This window comes from Macaca nemestrina, chromosome 15, assembly GCF_043159975.1.
Source record: "Macaca nemestrina isolate mMacNem1 chromosome 15, mMacNem.hap1, whole genome shotgun sequence".
In the NCBI taxonomy this organism is placed as follows: domain Eukaryota; kingdom Metazoa; phylum Chordata; class Mammalia; order Primates; family Cercopithecidae; genus Macaca; species Macaca nemestrina.
The window spans coordinates 20288503-20315738 of NC_092139.1; the positions used below are offsets into that span (position 1 = coordinate 20288503).

At 44.2% G+C, this 27236-nt stretch overlaps 1 protein-coding gene across 3 annotated transcripts in view; it reads left to right on the plus strand.

Annotated features, from left to right (window-relative positions):
* The first annotated feature begins 7986 nt into the window (after positions 1-7986).
* The window catches only part of LOC105496407 (serine incorporator 3), a 31740-nt gene continuing 12490 nt past the window's right edge, over positions 7987-27236 (plus strand). For 2 of the 3 annotated variants that reach the window (XR_011613320.1, XM_071079247.1), the window contains exons 1-8: positions 7987-8162; positions 15786-15947; positions 16830-17023; positions 18445-18524; positions 20070-20207; positions 23718-23887; positions 25828-25918; positions 26740-26920. Coding sequence is in view for 2 of the 3 variants with exons in the window: in XM_071079247.1 (XP_070935348.1) it covers positions 8124-8162; positions 15786-15947; positions 16830-17023; positions 18445-18524; positions 20070-20207; positions 23718-23887; positions 25828-25918; positions 26740-26920 (1055 nt within the window). In the remaining variant the exon portion in view is untranslated. Of the gene's footprint in view, positions 8163-8526; positions 8776-15785; positions 15948-16829; positions 17024-18444; positions 18525-20069; positions 20208-23717; positions 23888-25827; positions 25919-26739; positions 26921-27236 lie in introns of those variants that run through there. The other variant, XM_071079248.1, reaches the window with a different exon arrangement.

Below are 27236 nucleotides of genomic sequence, written 5' to 3' on the forward strand. Positions count from 1 at the left end.
TTGAGGTAAAATCACTGCTGTGAACCTAAGATGAGCCTTTTGAGATGTCTTTTCAGGTTTTTGCATTTCTTTTTTTTTTTTTTTTTTTTTTTTTTTTTTTTTTTTTTTTTTTTTTGAGACGGAGTCTCGCTCTGTCACCCAGGCTGGAGTGCAGTGGCCAGATCTCAGCTCACTGCAAGCTCCGCCTCCCGGGTTCCCGCCATTCTCCTGCCTCAGCCTCCCGAGTAGCTGGGACCACAGGCGCCGCCACCTCGCCCGGCTAATTTTTTGTGTTTTTAGTAGAGACGGGGTTTCGCCGTGTTAGCCAGGATGGTCTCGATCTCCTGACCTTGTGATCCGCCCGTCTCGGCCTCCCAAAGTGCTGGGATTACAGGCTTGAGCCACCGCGCCCGGCCAGGTTTTTGCATTTCTAACAACCAGATGTCCACACTGGACCTGCCAACCAATTCTGTGGCCCCCATCCAGGAACTGACTCAGCAGAAGAGAACAGCTTTGACTCTGCAATTTTTTTTTTTTTTTTTTTTTGAGACAGAGTCTTGCTCTGTTGCCCAGGCTGGAGTGCAGTGGTGTGATCTCAGCTCACTGCAAGCTATGACTCCCGTGTTCATGCCATTCTCCTGCCTCAGCCTCCCGAGTAGGTGGGACTACAGGCGCCCACCACCACTCCTGGCTAATTTTTTGTATTTTTAGTAGAGACGGGGTTTCACCGTGTTAGCCAGGATGGTCTCGATCTCCTGACCTCGTGATCCACCCGCCTTGGCCTCCCAAAATGCTGGCACTACAAGCGTGAGCCACCGCGCCCAGCACCTCTCTGCAATTTCATCCTCCAGCCGAGCAATCAGCACTCCCGATTCATTGGCCCCCTACCCACCAAATTATCCTTAAAAACTCTGATCCTTGAGTTTTCAGGGAGGATGATTTGAGTAATAACAAAACTCAGGGCTCCCGCACAGCAGGCTCTGTGTGAATTACTTTGTCTTTTGTAATTCCCCCTTCTTGATTAGTCGGCTCTGTTTAGGTAGCGTGCAAGGTGAACCCCTTGGGCAGTTACAATCCCAGCACTTTGGTAGGCTGAGGCGGGCAGATTGCTTGAGCCCAGGAGTTCAAGACCAGCCTGGGCAACGTAGTGAGACCTTGCCTCTACAAAAAAATAAAGAACTTAGCCAGGTGTGGTGGTGTGCACCTGTAGTCCCAGCTACTCGGGAGGCTGAGGTGGGAGGATCCCTTGAGCCTAAGAGGCGGAGGTTGCAGTCAGCAGAGACTGTGCCACTGCACTCCAGCCTGAGTGACAGAGGGACACCCTGTCTCAAAAAAAAAAAAAAAAAAAAAAGCCGGGCACGGTGGCTCACGCCTGTAATCCCAGCACTTTGGGAGGCCAAGGCAGGCAGATCATGAGGTCAGGAGACCAAGACTATCCTGGCCAATGTGGTGAAGCCCTGTCTCTACTAAAAATACAAAAATTAGCCAGACATGGCAGCACACTCCTGTAGTCCCATCTACTTGGGAGACTGAGGCAGGAGAATTGCTTAAACCTCAAAAAAATAAATACATAAAATAAAATGTAAACTGTCAGGCCTCTGAGGCCAAGCCAAGCCATCGCATCCCCTGTAACTTGCACGTATACACCCAGATGGCCTGAAGTAACTGAAGAATCACAAAAGAAGTGCAAATAGCCTGCCCTGCCTTAACTGATGACATTCCACCACAAAAGAAGTGAAAATGGCCAGTCCTTGCCTTAAGTGATGACATTACCTTGTGAAATTCCCTTTCCTGGCTCATCCTGGCTCAGAAAGCTCCCCCACTAAGCACCTTGTGACCTCCACTCCTGCCCGCCAGAGAACAACCCCCCTTTCACTGTAATTTTCCGTTACCTACCCAAATCCTATAAAACGGCCCCACCCTTATCTCCCTTTGCTGACTCTCTATTTGGACTCAGCCCGCCTGCACCCAAGTGAAATAAACAGCCTTGTTGCTCACACAAAGCCTGTTGGTAGTTTCTTCACACAGATGCGCATGACATAAACATGATTGGCGCGGTGGCTAAAAGCTTTTTTTTTGAAACTCCATCTCAAAAAAAAAAAAAAGGTAAGCATGACCATGTCCCTCACCTGCTCAAAAGCTTTCAACTGTTTCCCCATTACATTTAGAATAAGATCTAGAGTTGTTGTCACCATCAACAAGGCTGGAAGTGAACTGCCCCCTGAATACTTGTCCAACCTCATCTCTCAGCATTTTCCCTCTAAGCTGTCACCATTGGAGGGTGTCCAGGTTCTTGGCATCTTGAACAAAGAATTGGACACAACACACAAAGCAAGAAGAAATGAAAGGATTTATTGAAAATGAAAGTACAGACTGGGCACGGTGGCTCACGCCTATAATCCCAGCACTTTGGGAGGCCGAGGCACGCGGATCACGAGGTCGGGAGTTCGAGACCAGCCTGGCCAACGTGGCGAAAACCCCCCCGTCTCCACTGAAAATACAAAAATTAGCTGGGCGTGGTGGCGCACACCTGTAATCCTAGCTACTCAGGAGGCTGAGGCAGGAGAATTGCTTGAACCTGGGAGGCAGAGGTTGCAGTGAGCCGAGTTCAAGCCACTGTACTCCAGCCTAGGCCACAGAGCAAGACTCCATCTCACCAATACACTCCACAGTGTGGGAGGGGGCCCAAGCATAGGGGCTCAAGGGCCCCTTTACAGAATTTTTGGGAGTTTACCCTCTACTTGGGACACGCCCTATGTAAATGAAGAGGATGAAGTAGAGTTACAAAGTCATTTACTTGGCCTACACCCTATGGAGAGGATATTTCCTGTCATAGCTGAAGTGTGAATCGGCCTTTTGTTCCCTGCCTCCAGACCCTGTTTTCCTGCCTCAAAGCATGCTTTCATCTCAGGGCATTTTCTCCTGCTCTTCCTCCAGGTATCTTTATGGCTTGCTTCCTCACTTCACTCATGTCTGTGCCCCAGTGTCAAGCCCTCTAAAAGACCTGCCCAGACTACTCTTGAAAATAGTAGGGCCGGGCGCAGTGGCTCATTCCTGTAATCCCAGCACTTTGGAAAGCCTAGGTGCGCGAATCACTTGAGGTCAGCGTTCGAGACCAGCCTGGCTAACATGGCGAAACCCTGTCTCTACTAAAAATACAAAAATAAGCCAGGAGTGGTGGTATGTGCCTGTAATTCCAGCTACTGGGGAGGCTGAGGCATGAGAATTGTGTGATACCTTACCTTGTTGTAATATGAATAGACTCTCCCTTAGCTGAGAAAGCCAGAGGGACTCCATTTGGCTCCTTCATTTGTAACACATCTAGGGCTCCTTACCCACCCCCTTCCTCAAGGACTTAACTTGTGTAAGCTGACTCCCAGCACATCAAAGAGTGCAATTAACTGATAAGGTACTGTGGCAAGCTATGTCCACAGTTCTAGGAATTCGCCCGGGTGATAGTACTCTAAAGCCCCCGCATTTGTGTCCGGCAGATAGCACCCAGAGCCCCTGCACCTATCACCTTGTGATGAATTTAAAGGCCCTGCACCTGGAACTGTTTGTTTTCCTGTAACCATTTGTCTTTTTAACTTCTTTGCCTGTTTTTACTTCTGTGAGATTGCTTCAGCTCGATTCCCCCTCCCCTTTCCAAACCAGAGTATAAAAGAAAATCCAGCCCCTTCTTCGGCGCTGAGAGAATTTTGAGCGCTAGCCGTGTCTCGGTCGCCAGCTAATAAAGGACTCCTGAATTAGTTTCAGAGTGTGGTGTTTCCCTATAACTCCCTTGGTTACAACAATTGCTTCAACCCAGGAGGCTGAGGTTGCAGTGACGTGAGATCATGCTGCTGCACTCCAGCCTGGGTGACGGAGTGAGACCCTGTCTCAAAAAAATAATAATAATTAAAATTTAAAAAAGAAAAGAAAATAGACCTCCACCAACTCTGTGTTCTCCTTTCTTTTTTCACAGCTTTTTTCAGTGTCTGTTATATACGTGTGTGCTTGTTGCTTGATTTTTTCCCCTACAGCATAAGATCTTTTAAGGGTAGGCACTTTGTTTTGTTCTCTACTATTTTCTCATCACTGGCAACAGTGCCTGACACATAGTAATAGCTTGGTAAATATTTATTGAATGAACGAATAAGTTAAGTGGAAAAAAAAAGCGGCGAGTGGATTACCTGAGGTCAGGAATTCAAGATGAACATGGCCAACGTGGTGAAACCCTGTCTCTACTATAAATACAAAAAAAATTTAGCCAGGCGTGGTGGTGGGCACCTGTAATCCTAGCTACTCCGGAGGCTGAGGCAGAACAATCACTTGAACTCAGTAGGCTGAGGTTGCAGTGAGCCTAGACTGTGCCACGGCACTCCAGCCTGGACGACAGAGTAAGACTCCGTCTCAAAAAAAAAAAAAAAAAAAAAAGAATGCCATCACGTGTAAAAAGGAGTGATGGGTAATAGCTATAATGTTGGCATATGCATATTCCAGTAGGAACTCCGGAAGGAGATCTGGGAGATGAGGGTGGGGAAAGGATGGGAAGGACACTTCATTTTCACAGTGTGCTCCTTTATGCAGTATTTTATAACCAAGTACATGTGTTATCTTTTCAACAACATATGGGGGGAAAATAACCCAGGTTTTTTCACTTGCATCCGTGTGAAGAGACCACCAAACAGGCTTTGTGTGAGCAACATGGCTGTTTATTTCACCTGGGTGCAGGCGGGCTGAGTCCGAAAAGAGAGTCAGCAAAGGGAGATAAGGGTGCGGCCGTTTTATAGGATTTGAGTAGGTAAAGGAAAATTACAGTGAAAGGGGGGTTGTTCTCTGGTGGGCAGGAGTGGGGGTCACAAGGTGTTCAGTGGGGGAGCTTTTTGAGCCAGGATGAGCCAGGAAAAGGAATTTCACAAGATAATATCATCGCTTAAGGCAAGGACCGGCCATTTTCACTTCTTTTGTGGTGGAATGTCATCGGTTAAGGCGAGGCAGGCTATTTGCACTTCTTTTGTGATTCTTCAGTTACTTCAGGCCATCTGGGCGTATACGTGCAAGTCACAGGGGATGCGATGGCTTGGCTTGGGCTCAGAGGCCTGACAGGCACCTGTAATCCTAGCTACTCTGGAGGCTGAGGCAGAACAATCACTTGAACTCAGTAGGCGGAGGTTGCAGTGAGCCGAGACTGTGCCACGGCACTCCAGCCTGGGCGACGGAGTAAGACTCCATCTCAAAAAAAAAAAAAAAAAAAAAGAATGCCATCACATGTAAAAAGAAGTGATGGGTAATAGCTACAATGTTGGCATATGCATATTCCAGTAGCAACTCCGGAAGGAGATCTGGGAGATGAGGGTGGGGAAAGGCTGGGAAGGACACTTCATTTTCACAGTGTGCTCCTTTATGCAGTATTTTATAACCAAGTACATGTGTTATCTTTTCAACAACATAAAGGGGAAACCTAGGTTTTTTCACTCGCGTCCGTGTGAAGAGACCACCAAACAGGCTTTGTGTGAGCAACAAGGCTGTTTATTTCACTTGGGTGCAGGCAGGCTGAGTCCGAAAAGAGAGTCAGCGAAGGGAGATAGGGGTGGGGCCGTTTTATAGGATTTGGTTAGGTAAAGGAAAATTACAAAGAGGGTTGTTCTCTGGCAGGCAGGGGCCGGGTCACAAGGTGCTTTTGAGCCAGGATGAGCCAGGAAAAGGAATTTCACAAGGTAATGCCATCAGTTAAGGCAGGAACAGGCCATTTTCACTTCTTTTGTGGTAGAATGTCATCAGTTAAGGCAGGAACCTGCCATCTGGATGTGTACGTGCAGGTCACAGGGGATATGATGGCTTAGCTTGGGCTCAGAGGCCTGACAGGTTTGACAACGGATATGTAAAGATGGGAGGAGCTGCCTTGGGTGGCAGTGAGTCTCCTACCCTAGAAGAGATGTTGCTGAGGGGTTCCTGCCTGAGGTGGGAGATTGGAGTAGATGATCTCGAAGATCTGCTCTCCTCCCTTTGGCCAAGTAGAGGTGACACACTCAACCAGTTAGGGCCAGAAACACTAAGAGATGGGTGGGATCCTACATTTGGGAGGACAAATGTTTGCAGGTTAGAAAGTGAAAAACTGTTCAGCTGACAGCTAGACCTAATGTTTCTAATGGAACATAAACAGTGATCACAGAATATGAACAAAGATCAGACAAGACCACCATGTAGTTGGAGCAAGACACAGACAAAGCCACTCTGGTACCACAAATAGGACTCAACATCTTCCAATTCTGACTAATATGAGTGGGTTTTGCTTCTTTTCCAAGAACAAATCTAGCCTTGTTTTAATCCTTCTACCTCCCGGATAAAAATATGTAAGATAACTAATCACTGAATCGCCTCTACTCCTTGACTGTGTCCAATCCAAAACTGTTCTCCACTTCCTTAAACTCTCCTTGGATTTAGTTACCCAGCATAAACCCAAATCCTAAAATAAGTCATCCCCAGTTACCTCTTACCAAGACACCCTATGTTTTCTTTGATATGTGTTCTCCCTTTCTGAACAAGCTAAATAAACCTAATTCTTTTTGACTACAGGTATGTTTCTGGTAGAATTTGATCTATAAAATTTATCACAGTCTTAGCTCTCTTAAGTCCAGACCAACAATACTCAGACAGAAAGAAGCAAGAATGTTAAGGGCTCCCTGGAAAGTGCAGTGGTCCTGAAGCAACCTGACTTGAACTGGTATTTGTGTATGTGCGGTGAGGAGAGGGATCTGGGAAAGGAGAGGTAGGAATTATTAAATGTGAGTAGTTTTCTTTCTTCTTTCATCAACACTTTTCATGGCCTTGGGCACACTTTGAGCCTCCTTCCATTTCTGTAAAAGATGAATTTGGAATACATTTTCAAGGAATCCAGGAAATAACATCCCCAAATATGCCACACTGGTATGATGATTGCTCTGTCCATGAGAACTGCTCATGGACAGAAGGGCTTTTCATGAATTTCCCTTATCAGACTAAAGGCTGATAATCCAGAAGGAATTCAATTACAAATCCCCTTCCAGCGAGTTTTATCAATCAGGGAAGATTAACACACCACAGGAGAAGAGTGACATCTCATTGTCCAGACATCATCGTTTGCCACATTCCAACTAAACTATTATATATGTAAGTAAATAATGTTTTCATTTTCTTCTTTAAGTGAACTCTCAAATGTGTTTTGAAATGTGTTTTGAAAGGAATATTTACATCACTGGTTAAATGAGAAATCAGCATTGCTTGGTAGAAATGAAAAGGTTATTGCAAACACACACCTCAAAACAAAACAATATTTTTAAACTGCAGGCATGGTTGCCTGTTTGAGAGATTTGGAAAATGAAGCCCTTACTGTGTTAAAAAGGGAGATAAACATTAGAAAAATGTTAAATACCATACTGGCCTCAAACAACTAGCCTATTGGTTTGAAATGGGACGTTCTCATTCTGCTGTTTAATATCGCTTAATGTTCTGTTCATACACCCTTAGAGCCTTTCATTTTTCTCAAATGGGGTGCATCCCACATTTTAGGAAACGATTCCCATCGTTTCTTGGTTAATTTGGACTCATCCTTTGGTTCGCAGATTAAAAAATAAATCTTTCAGAGAAGTCTTCCAAGACTACTGCCCAACTAAATTACTTTCCCTTACAATAGTAGGCACTAAATACACCTTTATTGAAAGCCTATTCCCCCATACTGCTTCATCGTGTTCATTACATTGGGGCATGGTGTCAGATCTCTTAACTAGAGAATAAATTCTGAGCGTAGATACCGTGCCTCTCTGTACACTTCTGTAACCTCCAGATATTTGCACAATGAATACAAATGATATAAGGAATGACACCTTCCCAGTTCCTGCAATCCCAGGATGGTTTAGCCCCGCCTTCCCCCTCAGCCAATGACAGGCGCACCCTCAGCCAATGACAGGCCCCCCCCCCCAACCCGCCCCCGCCCCCGCCCCCGGCTCGGCCGCTTCGGTCGTGGACGGTGGGCGGGGCCACGCCGTGACGCATCCGTGCGCCGGTGGAGGGCCAAGTTTCCGGCTTGAGGAACCGTCGCGTTTCTGGGGAGACGCCTCAGCTGGCACTTACCACCGCATTAGAAAGCAGCCTCAGGACCTGCCACCTCCATCACTGGCGTCACCATGGGGGCTGTCCTGGGTGTCTTCTCCCTCGCCAGCTGGGTGAGTTCGGGGTCCCGAGTCCTCGCCGGACCTGCGGTTTGTGGGGAAAGGCCTCAAACCCAGACCTGCACGGGCCTTGGCTCCAGAGGCCCTCGGGATGTCAGGAGGCCCTGGGCTACACAGGGTGTCCGGGGCCCCAGACCCAAATCCAAATCCGCGATACCCTTAGGTCGGGATCAGGGGTCTCGCCCTCTGGGTTCCTCGGGAAACGGAGGAGGTCGGCCGCCATTGTTTACAATTCGGTGGCTCCGCCCTGCGAGGCTTCCTGACTGCGGGTTCCTCCGGAGCTGGAGTGGGACCAAGGAATGAGAGCTCCCAGCGCGGGAGCTCCGGTTCCTCCCGAAGCACCTCTTAAGGTGCCATCTTTTAATTCTGGGTGGCTCAAGTAACATTTTTATCCCCTATCACGGGATTTGCCAAAACTGCAGAGTATGTGGCAAAGCTGGGATTTTAGCGGAGGCTTATCTGCAGTTCTGGTGCAAGGGAAAGAAGGCCTTAGATTGTTACTCAAAATTGGAAACCAGGGCCTGAATATTTTGGGACTGCTATAAGTCATTTATCCGAGGATAATCACCCCAGCATTCCTCTCTTCGAGAACGTTTGTGACAGTGAAGTGAGTAAATGGGTTTAATCACCTAGTAAACTGTAAACATTTTAAAGAGAAAATTTTGGGGCCTATAAAAGAATATGCTGAGTTCCCTCATTTACCCTCTTCAGAGTAGCGTGATTCCTTGATTCCTCATTCTCCAGCTGATGTAATTGACCAAGTGTGTAGAAAAAGCACATTCAGTTTTCTCCTGCTGCACTCACAACACACTTTTGACACCAGATACGTGGTGTGTGGGGATTTTCTCCCAAACATCAGGCAAACAGTCGCTCTGCAGGGGATGCCCTACAAGTCAATTCCGAAGCTCTCTACTTGGAGATAGCATCAAATCACACAAGTTGAGGGCTCAGTCTCACAAGACTGTGCCCACTTTCTGTGTCAATGGCAAGCCTCAGGTTGTTTTACCTGTGCTTCTGACCGGCCACCTATAAATCAGAGTTTCTATGACCTCCCTCCTTGGCTTTGATTAATGTGGTCACAAAACTCAAGGCAACATGTTTACTGGTTTGTTATAAAACTATTTTATTTTGTGTATTTATATATTTTTAATTTTAGATTCAGAGGGTACATACGCAGTTTTGTTACAGGGGTATATTGCCTTATCCTGAGGTTTGGGCTTCTAATGATTCCGTTGCCCAAGCCGTGAACACAGTATCCAATAGGTAGTTTTTCAACCCCTGCCCCTCCCCCCCTTCCCCACTCGTGGAATCTCTAGTGCTTATTGTTGCCATCTTTGTGTCTGTGTTCCCAGTGTTAGGTCCCACTTGTAAGCAAGAATATGCTGTATTTGGTTTTCTGTTTCTGTATTAATTCACTTGGGGTAGTGGCCTCCAGCTGCATCTTTGTTACTGCAAAGGACATGATTTTCTTCTTTTTTATGGCTACTATTAATAGATTTTTAAAGATACAGATGAAGTGATATGTAAGACAAGGTATAGGGGAAGGGGTCTGGAGCTTCCATGCTCTGTCTGGGGCAGTGGCACCATCTTGGCTCTCTTCAACCTCTGCCTCCTGGGTTCAAGCGATTCTCATGTCTCAGCCTTTCAAGTAGCGGGGATTATAGGTGTGGGCCACCACGCCCAGCTAATTTTTGTATTTTTGGTAGAGACAGGATTTCACTACTTTGGCCAGGCTGGTCTCGAACTCCTGGGGTGTGAGCCACCATGCCTAGCCAAAAGTTCTTCTGAACTTTGTCCTTTTGGGCTTTTATGCAGTCTTCATTATGTAGTCAGTATTCATTGAATCATTGGCTTTTGGTGACTGGCCTAACCTTCAGCCTCTCCTCCTTGGAGGTTCAGGGGTGAGACTGAAAAATCCCAACCTCCTCCTATGACCCTCCCCCATCATGAAGCTTACCTAGGGACTACCAGTCACCAGTCATCTCATTAGCATACAAAAAGACACTGGTTATTCCAAGGATTTTAGAAATTGTAGGCCAGGAAATGGGAACCAAACGTACTTATATTTCACAGTATTACACCAGGGATTCTGTTTCAGCTCTTTCTAATTTTTTTTTTTTTTTTTTTTTTTTGGAGGGGGACAGTTTTGCTCTGTCACCCAGGCTGGCGTGCTGTGGCTCAGTCATAGCTCATTGCAGCCTTGAACTCCTGGATTCAAGTGATCTCCCACCTCAGCCTCCCCAGTAGCTGGAACTACAGGTGTGTGGCACCATGCCTGGCTTCATTCCACTATTTCTTAGGAACAGAATGTATTTTAGAGTTGTTGGTCCTAAATCAAAAGAGTGTTTCACTTTTAAGGGCTTTCTTGAGAGCAGTGGTTTTCTAATTTTTCTGACCTTGACCTAAAGAAAGATTGTACATAATTGATCTGATGCACCTATATGGAGACAAAGGTTTATGAAATAATCCTATACCATCTACTGTACAATTTCCCTTTTATCTTCTATCACATTAGAAAATCCTGGTGAGTTGAAGGCCGGGAGGGGTGGCTCATGCCTGTAATCCCAGCACTTTGGGAGGCCGAGGCGGGTGGATCACAAGGTCAAGAGATCGAGACCATCATGGCCAACATGCTGAAACCCTGTCTCTACTAAAAATATAAAAATTAGCTGGGCGCATGGTGGTGCGCGCCTGTAGTCCCCGTTACTCAGGAGGCAGAGGCAGGAGAATCGCTTGAACCGGGGAGGATGAGGTTAACAATGAGCTGAGATCACACCATTGCACTCCAGCCTGGTAACAGAGCGAGACTCCATCTCAAAAAAAAAAAAAAAATCCTGGTGAGTTGATTTTTACAATCCGCTAGTGGTTCAAAATCACTATTTACAACATACATTCTTTAAAAATATAGTTACGAAAGTCATTAGTTAAGGAGTGAATTGTTAATTTGAAACATTTTTTTCTATCATGATAACTTGAAATGCATTTTGGCTTTGATTGAAAGCTAAGATTTGAACTGATGCCATCCAGGCATTTCTATCTATATGGTGCCTTTATATTTCATTAATCCCTTTTATTCAATAGAAACAGTAAGGAGTTCTATATACCAGAGAGTGGAATGAGTAAGGGAAAAGAATAATAGAGAGTGAAATCAGAAAGGTAGAGAGCAAAATCATGTTGATACCCGTTATATGGTCTTGTAGGTTTTTAAGGACTTTGGCTTTTACTCTTAAGTTATATGGGAATCTATTACAGAGTTTGAAAAAAGGAGTGATATGATCTGGGCCTGTGTTTTGATAAGGTGGATTATCGTTGTTGTGTGGAGAATAAATGGTAGAAAAGTAAGGGTAAAGCAGTGTAGGCAGGGAAAAATCTTCCTCCAACCTTTTGGGTTCTGTTTCTAGGGCTTGTGAATTTAACTGACAAAACAGATTATTTAGAGGAACAAGAGTTTATGCATGCAAGACATGTTCACACAGGAGTGCTCAGTAATAGTAACTCAAAGGGGGTGGTTAGAACTTGAGGCTTTCTTTTTTTTTTTTTTCCTTTTTGAGACCAAGTTTCACTCTTGTTGCCCAGGCTGGAGTGCAATGGTAGGATCTCAGCTCACTGCAGTCTCTACCTCCCAGGTTCAAGCGATTCTCCTGCCTCAGCCTCCCAAGTAACTGGGATTACAGGCATGTGCCACCACACCCAGCTAATTTTGTATTTTTAGTAGAGATGAGGTTTCTCCATGTTGGTCAGGCTGGTCTTGAACTCCCGACCTCAGGTGATCTGCCCGCCTCAGCTTCCTAAAGTGCTGGGATTACAGGTGTGAGTCAGTGCATCTGGCCAAGACTTTCTAATTTAGTAGGAAAAAGGAAGCTGGGAGAAAGGCTTCTATGAGAAGAGCAAATAGGTTTCCTTAGGAAAGACAAGTTTGTTTTTAGGAGAATAGGAAATAAGAAAGTTTGTGGTTGGCCGGGCGCGGTGGCTCAAGCCTGTAATCCCAGCACTTTGGGAGGCCGAGACGGGTGGATCACGAGGTCAGGAGATCGAGACCATCCTGGCTAACACGGTTGAAACCCCATCTCTAAAAAATACAAAAAAACTAGCCGGGCGAGGTGACGGGCGCCTGTAGTCCCAGCTACTCGGGAGGCTGAGGCAGGAGAATGGCTTGAACCCGGGAGGCGGAGCTTGCAATGAGCTGAGATCCGGCCACTGCACTCCAGCCTGGGCGACAGAGCAAGACTCTGTCTCAAAAAAAAGTTTGTGGTAGTACTTGTTTATGCAGGTATGGCAGGTCTTTCGAGCTTCTTCATGGCCTTAGAACTTCTCTGGAGAGGGACTTTATGGCAGCCTCATTTCCCAGAAGTTGCTGCTTTTAGTCAGACAAGAGAAGCTCCCAGAAGGCTTTTTTTTTTTTTCTTTTTCCTGCATCTGTTGAAGCTCAGATGCCTTCAGCTTAAAATAATCTTTATAGCAACTCAGAGCTTTTTTTTTTTTTTTTTTTTTTGAGACTGGGTCTCACTCTTGCCCAGACTGGAGTGCAGTGGCGCCATCTTGGCTCACTGCAACCTCTGCTTACCAGGTTCAAGTGATTCTCCTGCCTCAGCCTCCCTAGTAGCTGGGATTACAGGCATGTGCCACCACGTTAGGTTAATATTTTGCATTTTTAGTAGAGATGGGATTTCACTGTGTTGGCGTGGCAGGTCTTGAACTCTTGACCTCAGGTGATCTGCCTGCCTTGGCTTCCCAAAGTGCTAGGATTACAGGCGTGAGCCACTGTACCGGCCAACTCAGAGCTTCTGAATGGATCCCTACAGCTGTGAGATGGGAGCTTTTGAACTTAATCCAGATGAGAGATAATAGTTGTGGCTTGGACAAAGGTGATAGCTAAGGGTACTGTGAAAATGGTCAGATTCTGGATATATTTTAAGGATAGAGCTGATGTACTGACAAATTGGATGAGGATTTTGGGAAAGGGGAAGGCATTCAGGATGACTCCAGGCTTTGGGCCCAAGCAACAGGAAGAATAGAGTTGTCATTTACTGAAATGGGAACATGACATAACATATAGTAGGACAGATTTGTCGCACAGATATTTACTGAGCACCTGCTATGTAAAGCTACAAAGGATGTAACATTGTAAAGATAGTCTCCCCTTCGAGATACTTACATTCTTAAGACAGCTATAGGTAAGTTAAGTTTATTAGTTTGCCAGGGCTTCATAACAAAGTACCACAGACTGGGTGGCTTAAACCCAGTGATTTCTTATCTCTGAATTCTAGAGGCTGGAAGTCTGGGATGAAGGTGTCAGCAGGGTTGGTTACTTCTAAGGCTGGTGAGAGAGAATCTATATTATGCCTCTCCCCTAGTTTTTTTTTTTTTTTTGGTTTGCTGGCAGTCTTTGTCCCATTTTCCCCTTTTTAGAAGGACACAGTCATATTGGATTAGCTGCTCACTCTACTCCATATAACCTCATCTTAACTTACTACATCTGCAGTGACCAAGTAAGGATACATTCTGAGGTATTGGGGATTAGGACTTCAACATAAGAATTTGTGGAGGACATGCCTCTGCAGTGTTTGGCCTATACTGTAGTTAAGAATTGGATGGAGACAGACTGGCTGGTCAATTTCCCATTGCTATTGCAATTACAAATAATAATGGCTACCATGATATATTGAGCCTGATATATATGTCAGGCATTATACTAGGTGCTTCATATTCCTGACACCATCTCATTGTTTACTCAGTAACCATGTTCGAGTAGGTGGTATTATGCTCGTTTTTACAGATGAGAAAACTGAACTTTTTTAGAATGAATGTTAGCACCTTGCTGCAGACCACACAAAATTATAAAGTACACACAAGATACCATCTATAAAAAATGAAGATTATTCCTGGGACCATATTTTAAGGCCAGAGTTATCCATTGTTTACATCTGCTAATTCTGAATTAGCCTGTCCTTGTAATATGACTTGATAATGTCACCCCTCAGAGCAATGTTTTTTTTCAGGCAGTTTCCTAATCAAGCGTAGTGACTCAAATTATATCCTCTCTTAGCTGGGCATGGTGGTGCTTGCTTGTACTCAGGAGGCTGAGGCCAGAGGATTGCTTGAGCCCAGGAGTTTGATGCTGCAGTGAGCTATGATCACACAACTGTGCTCTAGGTTGGGCAACAGAGTGACACCTTGTGTCTTTAAAACAAAACAAAACAAAACTAGACAAATACTGGCTGCAGTGGCTCACACCTGTAATCCCAGCACTTTGGGAGGCCGAGGCGGGCGGATCACTTGAGGTCAGGAGTTTGAGACCAGCCTGGCCAACATGGTGAAACCCCGTCGCTACATAAAAATTAGCCAGGCGGCCGGGCGCGGTGGCTCAAGCCTGTAATCCCAGCACTTTGGGAGGCCGAGACGGGCGGATCACGAGGTCAGGAGATCGAGACCATCCTGGCTAACACAGTGAAACCCCGTATCTACTAAAAAATACATAAAAAACTAGCCGGGCGAGGTGGCGGGCGCCTGTAGTCCCAGATGCGCGGGAGGCTGAGGCAGGAGAATGGCGTAAACCCGGGAGGTGGAGCTTGCAGTGAGCTGAGATCTGGCCACTGCACTCCAGCCTGGGCGACAGAGCTAGACTCCATCTCAAAAAAAAAAAAAAAAAAAAAAAAATTAGCCAGGCATGGTGGCACGTGTCTGTAATCCCTGTAATCCCAGCTACTGGAGAGGCTGAGGTAGGAGAATTGCTTGAACCCAGGAGGGTGAGGTTGCAGTGAGCTGAAATGGTGTTACTGCACTCCAGCCTGGGTGACAGAGTGTGACCCTGTCTCAAAAAAAAAAAGAAATAAAATTATATCTTCTTTCATGTAGTGTGGTCATTAACAGATTTTAGCAGACTAAAGATCTAGGTTACTCTTTTTTTTGAGATGGAGTCTCAGTCTGTCGCCCAGGCTGGAATGCAGTGGCACAATTCTGCTCTCAGAATTTAATTAACATTTATTGAGCTGTTAATATGTTTCAGGTAGTGCTGAGGTGCTTATTTAATACAGCAGTCTGAGGGAGGAAAATTCTATCATTGAGTTCGTTTTACAGATGGTGAAATGGGGTTAGAGTACGTAACTTGCTGGGATAAAAAGTGGTAGAAATAATATTTACTCCAGAGTCCATACTTTTTTATTTTTTTAATTTTTTGAGACGGAGTCTCACTCTTGTTGCCCAGGCTGGAGTGCAGTGGCGGAATCTCGGCTCACTGCAAGCTCCGCCTCCCGGGTTCACGCCATTCTCCTGCCTCAGCCGCCCCAGTAGCTGAGACTACAGGTGCCCGCCACCACACCCAGCTAATTTTTTTGTCTTTTTTAGTAGAGACGGGGTTTCACCATGTTAGCCAGGGTGGTCTCAATCTCCTGACCTCGTGATCCGCCCGCCTCGGCCTCCCAAAGTGCTGGGATTACAGGCGTTAGTTAGCCACCGCACCCGGCCCAGAGCCCGTACTTTTAACCACTTCCTTCCAGCCATGATTCTCTCAGTTAAAACTGTAAGGCCTGATTTGCCTCGCTTTCTCTTCTGTGACGTCTGTGTCATAAAGGAGTCTACTGAACGCGCTCTCAGGTGACCATGGTGTGCTCATTCCAGGTTCCATGCCTCTGCAGCGGTGCCTCATGTTTGCTGTGTAGTTGCTGTCCTAACAGTAAGAATTCCACGTTGACTCGCCTCATTTATGCTTTCATTCTCCTACTGAGCACTGTTGTATCCTATATCATGCAGAGAAAAGAGATGGAAACGTACCTGAAGAAGGTAAGAAGTAACAATGCCCTTAATGTATTGGTTATTTTTATTTTTATGTTTTGCAAAATTCTAGTTTAATTCTTCATTGTTAATCAAGTTCATTGTAATTTGGAGATTTTTTACTTATACAGGGTATGGTCAGAACACAGAAATATGAGGACGTTAGTCCTTTTCCGGAAATACAGAATGAACATCTTTAGGCTCCAGTCGAGCAACTGAGAGAAAACATTAAAAGAGTGCCTCCAAAACATTTTCTTTCCTTATGTGTTAAAGGTTGAAGCATCTAAACTGGACTAGTTCTTCACCTCTGGAAGGACTCAGTGGTAGCTGGAAAATCTCACGGGAAAGTGGCACACAGCCTCTTCAGCCTAAAAGAACAAAGAAGAGAGAGCATATTTTTGTGAAACAAAGTCTCACTCTGTTGCCCAGGCTGGAGTGCAGCAACAGGATCTTGGCTCACTGCAACCTCCACTTCCCGGGTTCAAGCAATTCTCTTGCCTCAGCCTCCCAAGTAGCTGGGATTATAGGCATGCACTACCATGCCTAGCTAATTTTTTGTATTTTTAGTAGAAACGGGGTTTCACCATGTTGGCCAGGGGTGGTCTTGAACTCCTGACCTCATGATCCAACCACCTCAGCCTCCCAAAGTACTGGGATTACAGGCGTGAGCCACTTTGCCCAGCTGAACGAGCATTTATATTTTTAAAATACAAGTTATTTATACTGTTTGGTAACAAGATTGTAAATGCATCGGAAGACAGAGAAAAATTCCATAGTCAGTCTCGCAGTTGTTGAAGTAGTTAATTTTCTAAATCCAGTCTTTCCTGTGGTGGGGTAGAGTCTCTGTCTAAATATAAATATTCTGATAACACTGAAATTGCTTTTTTCCAGATTCCTGGATTTTGTGAAGGGGGATTTAAAATCCATGAGGCTGATATAAATGCAGATAAAGATTGTGATGTGCTGGTTGGTTATAAAGCTGTGTATCGGATCAGCTTTGCAATGGCCATCTTTTTCTTTGTCTTTTCTCTGCTCATGTTGAAAGTAAAAACAAGTAAAGATCCCCGAGCAGCAGTACACAATGGGTATGTTAGATTTATGATTAACTGGTTACATTATGGTGTGGCTCTTCCTTCCCTTCAGCAGTTAATATTGCCATTCTGATGGAATCAATGGAATATGTAAATGAGTGACTCAGATATATTTCTGGTCTATTATGCATGTGAAATTTTTTAATGTCATTTTCAGTTAGATTGCTGTAACATGGAGGGGATAGGGAGTCTTGTCTTTTTATTTTCTTTTAAATTCCTTTGCTTCATGTTCTTAGATTTTTGTTGAACACCTGTTAAATAGTTGAAGCACTATGCTAGATACTACATAGACACACACTTTCTTTTTTCCGTTGTTTAAAGATAAACAGGTACCCGATAAAGTTAAACAGTGTACAAGAAGTCAGTGAATATATATGTGCTACTGATTTACATATTCTATTGCTTCTGACTCCTGACCACCTTTTACCTATGTTTCCAATTGTCTCCCTTTTTTTTTGTTGTTTTGTTTTTGTTTTTGGACATGGAGTTTCACTCTTGTCACCCAGGCTGGAGATCTCGGCTCACTGCAACCTTCCCCTCCCGGGTTCAGCTGATTCTCCTGCCTCAGCCTCCCTAGTAGCTGGGATTATAGGCACCTGCCACCATACCTGGCTAATTTTTGTATTTTTAGTAGAGATGGGGTTTCACCGTGTTGGCCAGGCTGGTCTAGAACTCCAGACCTCAGGTGATCCGCCCGCCTTTGCCTCCTGAAGTGCTGGGCTTACAGGCGTGAGCCACCGTGCCCAGCCATATTTCTAATTCTCAAAAGACTGAATGGCGTTTTGTAAACTTAATATGTATTATAATCCCCTTTTTACAGATGCAGTAACTGAATTGCAGAGGGGTTAGTAAATTGCCTGAGACCTGTTAACCAGTTGGAGGTTGGAGCTAAATTGAAACTTAGATCTGTCTAGCTCCAAAGCCTTGTTCTTTCCACTCTGCCATACAAGGCAGTCACTAAAGATCATGAACTGAAAATCAGGTGCCAGTGATGAGCTGTGTCATTGTGGGCAAGGTATCTGTGCCCTGTATTGTAAGCAGAGGATTTGTGATTACTTTTCATTCAGACCTTACAGTTAATGGCTCTGTGTGTACCTAACACTGTTATTTTAGAACTCCCAGAATGATAGAAAAATGCCTACCTTTAAGTGGTAAAAGTAGGGCGACTCTAAATTTTCAGTTTTCTCTGGTAATAAATGTGAGTGATTTGTCCTCTATGCTAATGTTGTCCTTTAATTGTGTGAAATATTAAATAAATTAGCCTATTAAATGAGTAGTCAAATGAAGAAAATAGACAATCATGTTGGGGGGAAAAAGCTATTAAGCTATTATTTTTGCATTTCAGAAATGAATTTTTCTCAGTATAATAGTGAAAAAGTTTAGCATTTCATAAATGCATTTTTATATTTTAATAGGTTTTGGTTCTTCAAAATTGCTGCCCTTATTGGAATCATGGTTGGATCTTTCTACATCCCTGGGGGCTATTTCAGCTCAGGTAGAGTTCACCTTTGAGGGGGTTAATTTTAAACTATATAAACTTTATAGATGATTGAGTTAAAGCTACATTTTAGGCCGGGCACAGTGGCTCATGCCTGTAAGCTCAGCACTTTGGGAGGCCAAGGTGGGCGGATCACCTGAGGTCAGGAGTTTGAGACCAACCTGGCCAATATGGTGAAGCCCTGTCTCTACTGAAAATACAAAAATTAGCCAGGCATGGTGGTGCACACCCGTAATTCCAGGTACTCAGGAGGCTGAGGAAGCAAAATTGCTTGAACCTGGGAGGCAGAGGTTGCAGTGTGCCAATATCATGCTACTGCACTCCAGCCTGGGTGAAGATCAAGACTCTGTCTCAAAAAAAAAAAAAAAAAGAAAGAAAGAAACCTACATTTTAATTACTGTTTTTGCAGAACTGACAATTAAATGAGATGGTATCCAATTAATAGGACTTAGTATCTGCATCTCTCTTGTCTCTCAGGCTGGAGTGCAGTTGCATGATCTCAGCTCACTGCAACCTCCGCCTCCTGGATTCAAGCAGTTCTCTGCCTTAGTCTCCCAAGTAGCTGGGGTTACAGGCGCCCACTGCCACCACGCCCAGCTAGTTTTTGTATTTTAGGTAGAGACAGGATTTCACCATCTTGGCCAGGCTGGTCTTGAACTCCTGACCTCGTGATCCACTTGCCTCAGCCTCCCTAAGTGCTAGGATTACAGGTGTCAGCCACCATGCCTGGCTGCTACTCATTAATATGTGGTTTTGAAGTCAGGAGGCATTCACTGCACCTCTCAGGTTTTCTGGAACCGTATGTTAATCTTTTGGCAATATCTTAATAGTTTGTGTTCTCACTTGATGCAATACAAAGCTAATCAGAGAGCCTGTCAAAATAAGGACTTAGAACTCTTGTGCTCCCGTATCTGTCTTAACCTACTTCCTTAGCATGCATCAGGTGACATCTTTAGATTTCTACTATGATTTTCCCACCTCTAAAAGAAAAGACTTATAGTATCATTTGGAACTCAGGTCCCAGGCTCCCCTTGGCACAAGCTAAAACATATTTTAAAAGGTCTGAAAACCAGTAGAATGCTTTTAAGAATCCTTTGAGGCCGGGCGCGGTGGCTCAAGCCTGTAATCCCAGCACTTTGGGAGGCCGAGACGGGCGGATCACGAGGTCAGGAGATCGAGACCATCCTGGGTAACACAGTGAAACCCCGTCTCTACTAAAAATACAAAAACTTAGCCGGGCGAGGTGGCAGGCGCCTGTAGTCCCAGCTACTCGGGAGGCTGAGGCAGGAGAATGGCGTGAACCCGGGAGGCGGAGCTTGCAGTGAGCTGAGATCCGGCTACTGCACTCCAGCCTGGGTGACAGAGCGAGACTCCGTCCCAAAAAAAAAAAAAAGAATCCTTTGAGTTTGGAATCTTGCTGTACTGCTAGAGACAGAATGTCTACCACCTCTCTCTTGTTTTAATTGAAATCCTTTCAGAATGTTGGATCTTCTGAAATGTTACTCTATGGTAGAGAATAACTTGTTCTCTTGGTTCTTGTAGTCTGGTTTGTTGCTGGCATGATAGGGGCCGCCCTCTTCATCCTCATTCAGCTGGTGCTGTTGGTAGACTTTGCTCATTCTTGGAATGAATCATGGGTAAATCGAATGGAAGAAGGAAACCCAAGGTTGTGGTATGCCGGTAGGTATCTCTACTCACCTATGTTAGCCATACTGCTACATTAAGCAGGGTGTACAATAAAAATCATGATTATAGTTCCAGCAGCTATAGTCCTCAGCGACAGAGTCCAAGGTAGGAGAATGGCTTGAATCCAGGAGTTCAAGACCAGCCTAGGCAGCATATTGAGACTCCATCTTTACATTAGAAAAAAAAATTGCCAGGCATGGTGGCATACACCTATAGTCCTAGCTACTCAGAAGGCTAAGGCAGGAGAATCTGGAGCCCAGGGGTTCAGAGCTGCGGTAAGCTGTCATCACACTGCTGTACTCCAGCCTGGGTGACAGAGCAAGACCCTGTCTCAAAATAATAATAAAATTACATAAAAGGGAAAAAATCTATAATTTCCTGAATTTGGCTCTGAATTATATGCATCACTGGAAGAAAGTAGCACAGATAATATAAATCGTTGGGTTTTCCCAATTTATTTATTTTGAGAGTCATAATGTAATTCCTTGTGTTTAGATAAGGAAAAACAGTTATATTTAGTGACTTTAGTTCTGGTTTTGATAACCTTGTTTCCATGGAGAGGAAACTCAGATGGGTTCAACATATGGGACAGCTGCCCACCTACTTTAGGCGGATAGGAGTGAGTAGTCCTTATGGCCTTATTCAGAAAGGGACCCCACACCTGCTATGAAAAACTTTCTGGTGGAAAAGGGGCACTTAAAATTTCTAGACTGAGTAGGATTTAACAGTAGGTTGCGAATGTATTTTGGCTCTGGTAGAGCGCTAACTACCTTGTGATACACATTTGCACACATTTCTGATTATTTCCTTAGGACAAATTCCCAGAAATAGAAGAGTCAAAGTGTATGAATATTTTTAAATGCTTTCAGTACATACTGTCGAATTACCCAGTTTTATTTTCATTTGATTTGATTTTTAAAAATATTTACATATTTTTTTAAATACTATGTTTACCATAAAGACAAATGATAGCACTTTATAACTTTATAAAGACTAAAACATGGCTGGGTGCGGTGGCTCAAACCTGTAATCCCAGCACTTTGGGAGGCCGAGATGGGCGGATCACGAGGTCAGGAGATCGAGACCATCCTGGCTAACACGGTGAAACCCTGTCTCTACTAAAAAATACCAAAAACTAGCCGGGCAAGGTAGCAAGCGCCTGTAGTCCCAGCTACTCAGGAGGCTGAGGCAGGAGAATGGCGTAAACCTGGGAGGCGGAGCTTGCAGTGAGCTGAGATCCGGCCACTGCACTCCAGCCTGGGCAACAGAGCGAGACTCCATCTCAAAAAAAAAGAAAAAAAAAAGACTAAAACATGCAAATCTCTACCTATCTGCAACCCATTTTCCTTTCCAGATGTAGCCACTCTTGTGAACCTTTATGTATTTATGCATTCACCTCGCTTTTGTATTTAAATGTAAACAGGATTGTATTGTATATTGTTCCATGACTTGGCTCTTTTCATTTCCTACATGATGAATATCCTTCCTTACCAGCGAGTGTAGGTATGTCTTACTCATTTAACCTGCATTCAAGCTCCTGGCATGGAGTTTACTGTAAGCTGCATGGTATTCCATTCCATACAATTCCATGGCATTCCATAGCAGAGTATACGTAATTCATTTAACCTTTACCCTAGTGTTGGTCATTTAAATTGTTTGTAATGACAATTTTATTTTTATCTATTCTTTTCTTTTCTTTTCTTTTCTCTCTCTCTCTCTCTCTCTTCTTTTCTTTGTTCTTTCTCTTTTTTTTTTTTTTTTTTTTTTTTGAGACGGAGTCTCGCTGTGTCGCCCAGGCTGGAGTGCAGTGGCCGGATCTCAGCTCACTGCAAGCTCTGCCTCCCGGGTTTTTACGCCATTCTCCTGCCTCAGCCTCCCGAGTAGCCGGGACTACAGGCGCCCGCCACCTCGCCCGGCTAGTTTTTTGTATTTTTTAGTAGAGACGGGGTTTCACCGTGTTAGCCAGGATGGTGTTCTTTCTTTCTTTCTTTCTTTTTTTGATTGGGTCTCTCACCCTGTGACTCAGGCTGGGAGTACAGTGGCACAATCATGGCTTACTGCAACCTCTGCCTTCCTGGCTCAAGCAGTCCTCCATCTCAGCCTCCCAGGTAGCTGGGACTACAGGTGCACACCACCATACCCACACTACCATGCCCACACCACCACGACCAGCTAATTTTTGTGTTTTTTGTAGAGACAAGGTTTTGCCATGTTGCCCCGGAACTCCTGGACTCAATTGATCCACCTGTCTTGCCCTCCCAAAGTGTTAGGATTACAAGCGTGAGCCACCATGCCCAGCTGTTATTTTCTTTAATTCATTTTGGATCATACAACTCTAGAAGAATTTAATGAGTTGCAAATTGGTCATACTTTATAATAACAAGTGTAGAAAATCTTGTATATTCAGATGGGAAAACATTAAGAAGTGTGCTAATAACTTAATGTACATCATTTAATTTTAGACATGCAAAATTCATTGGGATAAGTAGAAACTAGTTGTCTTACATCTGGGCTTTGACTTGAATACAAGTTAACTGAGCTCATGATTCTTGCAGTTGGTCTGAGTGTACTGTATGTGCTGTTTCATGTTTTCTAATTTTCAGAACTACACAGCTAATTGTTTGTTGTTTGAGATGGGGTTTTGTTCTGTTGTCGAAGCTGGAGTGCAGTGGCACCACCTCGACTCACTGCATCCTCTATGTCCTGGGCTCAAGCAATCCCCCTACCTTAGCTTCCCAAGTAGCTGGGGCTACAGCCTCATGCCACTAGGCCTGGCTGATTTTTGTATTTTTTGTAGAGACAGGATTTTGTCATGTTGCCAGGGCTGGTCTGGAACTCAGGCTCAAGCAATCCACCCACCTCAGCCTCCCAAAGTGCTGGGATTGCAGGCGTGAGCCACCATGCTCAGCCAACACAGCTGATTGTTGATTATCAGTGTGAATTGAAAGGACCCATTACTTTAGATATTAAAAAATAGCAAATGAGCCACTTTTCCAGTTCAGGGATGTAGTCTTATTGTTCGTGATGGGAAATAGGTTTAGATAGCCAGTGACTATAGAGGAAAAAACTGTCATAAAAAAATACCTGTGTGTCTATTCTGTTTTCCTCTAACACCATCCTGGCATGGAGCTTGCTGTGAACTGGGTCATTTTGAGGGTGTAGGGATCATTTAGGTTCCCAAGAAAAGCTCACAATACACATTAATTAATATACAGGTAGCAGTTCACTCTAGCTGGAGTGATCAAATGTCTGGTAATCAACCCATGAAATCAAATTAGGTAATTCAGGAAGTGAATTCAGTTGCTTGGTGGATTTTGGATTTTAACATCAAGTCAATTGAATACAATCTTGATACTTTAACCTTGAGGCCTTTGTAATTTTACTGTAATTTACCACAGAAAAGTGAAATAATGTCTCCTCATTTTTATATGGAGTGGAAGAAAATTCGCCTTCATTATTAGTTTATTACAGTTGAATCATTCATACTGGTTTCCTTTTCTCCAGCTTTACTGTCTTTCACAAGCGCCTTTTATATCCTGTCAATCATCTGTGTCGGGCTGCTCTATACATACTACACCAAACCAGATGGCTGCACAGAAAACAAGTTCTTCATCAGTATTAACCTGATCCTTTGCGTTGTGGCTTCTATTATATCGATCCACCCAAAAATTCAGGTATGATTGTTTACTACTACTTCCTCCCATGAAAGGTTTTTAATTCTAAGCTTAAAATCTAGGTACCCTTTCTTATGAATTTATGTCTAAGTTTATCCACTTGAACATTTTTCCATATTATAAAATCTTCATAATTATAACTTAAGTAAACAGTATACTATTTCATGCCTCTATCATAATTTAAATGAATTTCACAATCATTAAAAAAATTTTTTTTTTTTCTTTTTGGGACGGAGTCTCACTCTGTTGCCCAGGCTGGAGTGCAGTGGCATGATCTCAGCTCACTGCAACCTCTGCTTCCTGGGTTCAAGCAGTTCTCTGCCTCAGACTCCTGAGTAGCTTGGATTACAGGCGTCCACCACCACGCCTGGCCAATTTTTGTATTTTTAGTAGAGATAGGGTTTCACCATCTTGGCCAGGCTAAACTATTGACCTCGTGATCCACCTGCCTCGGCCTCCCATGATGCTGGGATTACAGGCATGAACCACCACACCTGGCCAGGAATGAGTCTTCGTTTTTTGTTGTTTTTTGAGATGAAGTCTCACTCTTGTCCCCTAGGCTGGAGTGCGATGGTGCAATCTTGGCTCATTGCAACCTCCACCTCCCGGGTTCAAGTGATTCTCCTGCCTCAGCCCCACGAGTAGCTGGGATTATAGGCGCCTGCTACCATGCCTGGCTAATTTTTGTGTTTTTAGTTGAAACGGGGTTTTACCATGTTGGCCAGGCTGGTCTCGAACTTGTGACCTCAGGTGATCCACCCATCTCAGCCTCCCAAAGTGCTGGAATTATAGGCGTGAGCCACCGCACGCGGCTGAAAATGATTCTTATGAGTCATTAGCTAAGATATTTTAGGGGAATTAAACTGTGAAAAATAATTAATTTTAATATTTCAAAATAAAACTCATGCTCTTGAGTTTTAAATACCAGAGTTTAGGCTGCGTGTGGTGGCTTAACTCTTGTAATCCCAGCACTCTGGAAGGCCAAGGCGGGTGGATCACTTTCGAGGTCAGGAGTTTGAGATCAGCCTGACCAACATGGTGAAACGTCATCTCTACTAAAAATACAAAATTAGCCTGGCATGGGGGTGCATGCCTATAATCCAGACTACTTGGGAGGCTGAGGGGCAGGAGAATAGCCTGAACCCTGGAGGCAGAAGTTGCAGTGAGCTGAGATTGCGCCATTGCGCTCCAGCCTGGGCAACGAGCGAAACTCCGACTGGGCGCCATGGCTTATGCCTGTAATTCCAGCACTTTGGGAGGCCGAGGTGGGCAGATCATCTGAGGTCAGGAGTTCGAGACCAGCCTGGCCAACATGATGAAACACCTTCTCTACTAAAAGTACAAAAATTAGCCAGGCGTGGTGGCGGGCACCTGTAATCCCAGCTACTCAGGAGGCTGAGGCAAGGAAAAGCTTGAACCCGGGAGGAAGTTGCAGTGAGCTGAGATTGTACCACTGCACTCCAGCCTGAGTGACAAGAGCAAGACTCCATCTCGGGAAAAAAAAAAAAAAAAGTTTAAAAAAATTCATGGAGTTACAGATATGAAATATGAAAATTCTATCTAGACATCACCTTTCCTTTTAAAAGTGAGAAAACAAGTCTCAAAGAAGTGATAGGTGTTACACAGCTACTAATTAGTTGCAAAGCTGATCTTCAATCTTTTCACTATACCAAGGGAGTAGAAAATCAAAGGCCTTCTGTGATGAACAGGAATTTCTAGGATCATGAAATGCCTTGAGAACCAGTAGTACTTGCTTCGTCTTTCTGGGTTCTTTTGCGAGCTAACTGAACTGAAAGGTTGCTTGTCACCTTTCAACTCTCAGGAAGAATCCGAAAGTTCTCAGTTACTGATAGTTGAATGAATCCCAGAGAAGTGTACTGCATTTTGGAAAGTCAGCCCTTGGCAGTCCCTCTGCCACTGTTTTCCTTTTGATTCCATAGGAACACCAGCCTCGCTCCGGCCTCTTGCAGTCCTCCCTCATCACCCTCTACACCATGTACCTCACCTGGTCAGCCATGTCCAATGAACCTGGTAAGGGAACGTCAATAACACATTTTTTTGATAAAAAGAAAGTAGGAAATCAGCCCTTACAGAGGTGGTATAAAAACTAGAGCTAGATTAAATGTGAAACAAGCAAACAAAACTTAAACGTACAGTGTTCACTGTAGGTTTGTAGGTATTTGCCTTTCACGTTTTAGTCCCCACATCTATTCATAGCTATTTATAACTGACAGCCTAAAGGGTTAGAGTCCTTCAGATGGTCTAGGCTTTACCTAACCTAGGCTGAGTCAAACTAGTTAAGAGCTCTGGTCAAGGGCAGCCTTGTTTTGGCCCTTTGTTTTGACTGAATTGTAGTTTGATGTCACGGGCTCTAGAAAAAACAGCTGTGGGAAATCTCATTTTGTAGTTATTGTAGGATTGTTTCTCAGGAGGATATTCTATGGGCTTCTTTTAAAGGAAAACGATAAATGCAGAACCCCCGTCCACCAATGATAACTTATTTTTTGTTCTTAAGTAACTATGTAGAAACCAAAATAGAGATAAACTTCTGTGCTTAAAACCTTGGCACTCTTTTAAAGAATTTAAAAGATTTGTCAGTCAAACTACAAAACCAATAAAATCAATAATGATGTTTATGGAATTTGACAGATTTGTTGTTCTTTTCTTTGTTTCCTAATTCTAAGTCATTGATTGTGACCAAATGTGTTACTGACTGCTAAGTTTCAGATTTTTTAAGTAAAGCATTCCCATGTTTCACATCGTGACTGAATGATATGTAAGGAACTCCCCAAGTCCTGTCTTGAAACAAGATGAGCTGTAACCAAGGATAATAAAATTTTTCTCATTTTCAGATCGTTCCTGCAACCCCAGCCTGATGAGCTTTATTACACGCATAACTGCACCAACACTGGCTCCTGGAAATTCAACTGCTGTGGTCCCTACCCCTACTCCACTATCAAAGAGTGGGTCTTTACTGGATTCAGATAATTTTATTGGACTGTTTGTCTTTGTTCTCTGCCTTTTGTATTCTAGGTAAGTTAAAAGGTAGTTAGAACAAGATTTTCATGGAGGTTGATAATAAAGTGAAGAAACTGTTTTGCTTTCATAAAGCAGCATAAGAAATTAAAAAACTTTACTCCCTTTAATGAAAAATTCTTTTTTTTTTTTTTTTTTTTTTTTTGAGACGGAGTCTCACGCTGTTGCCGGGCTGGAGTGCAGTGGCGCGATCTCGGCTCACTGCAAGCTCCGCCTCCTGGGTTCACGCCATTCTCCTGCCACAGCCTCCTGAGTAGCTGGGACTACAGGCGCCCGCCACCGCGCCCGGCTAATTTTTTGTATTTTTAGTAGA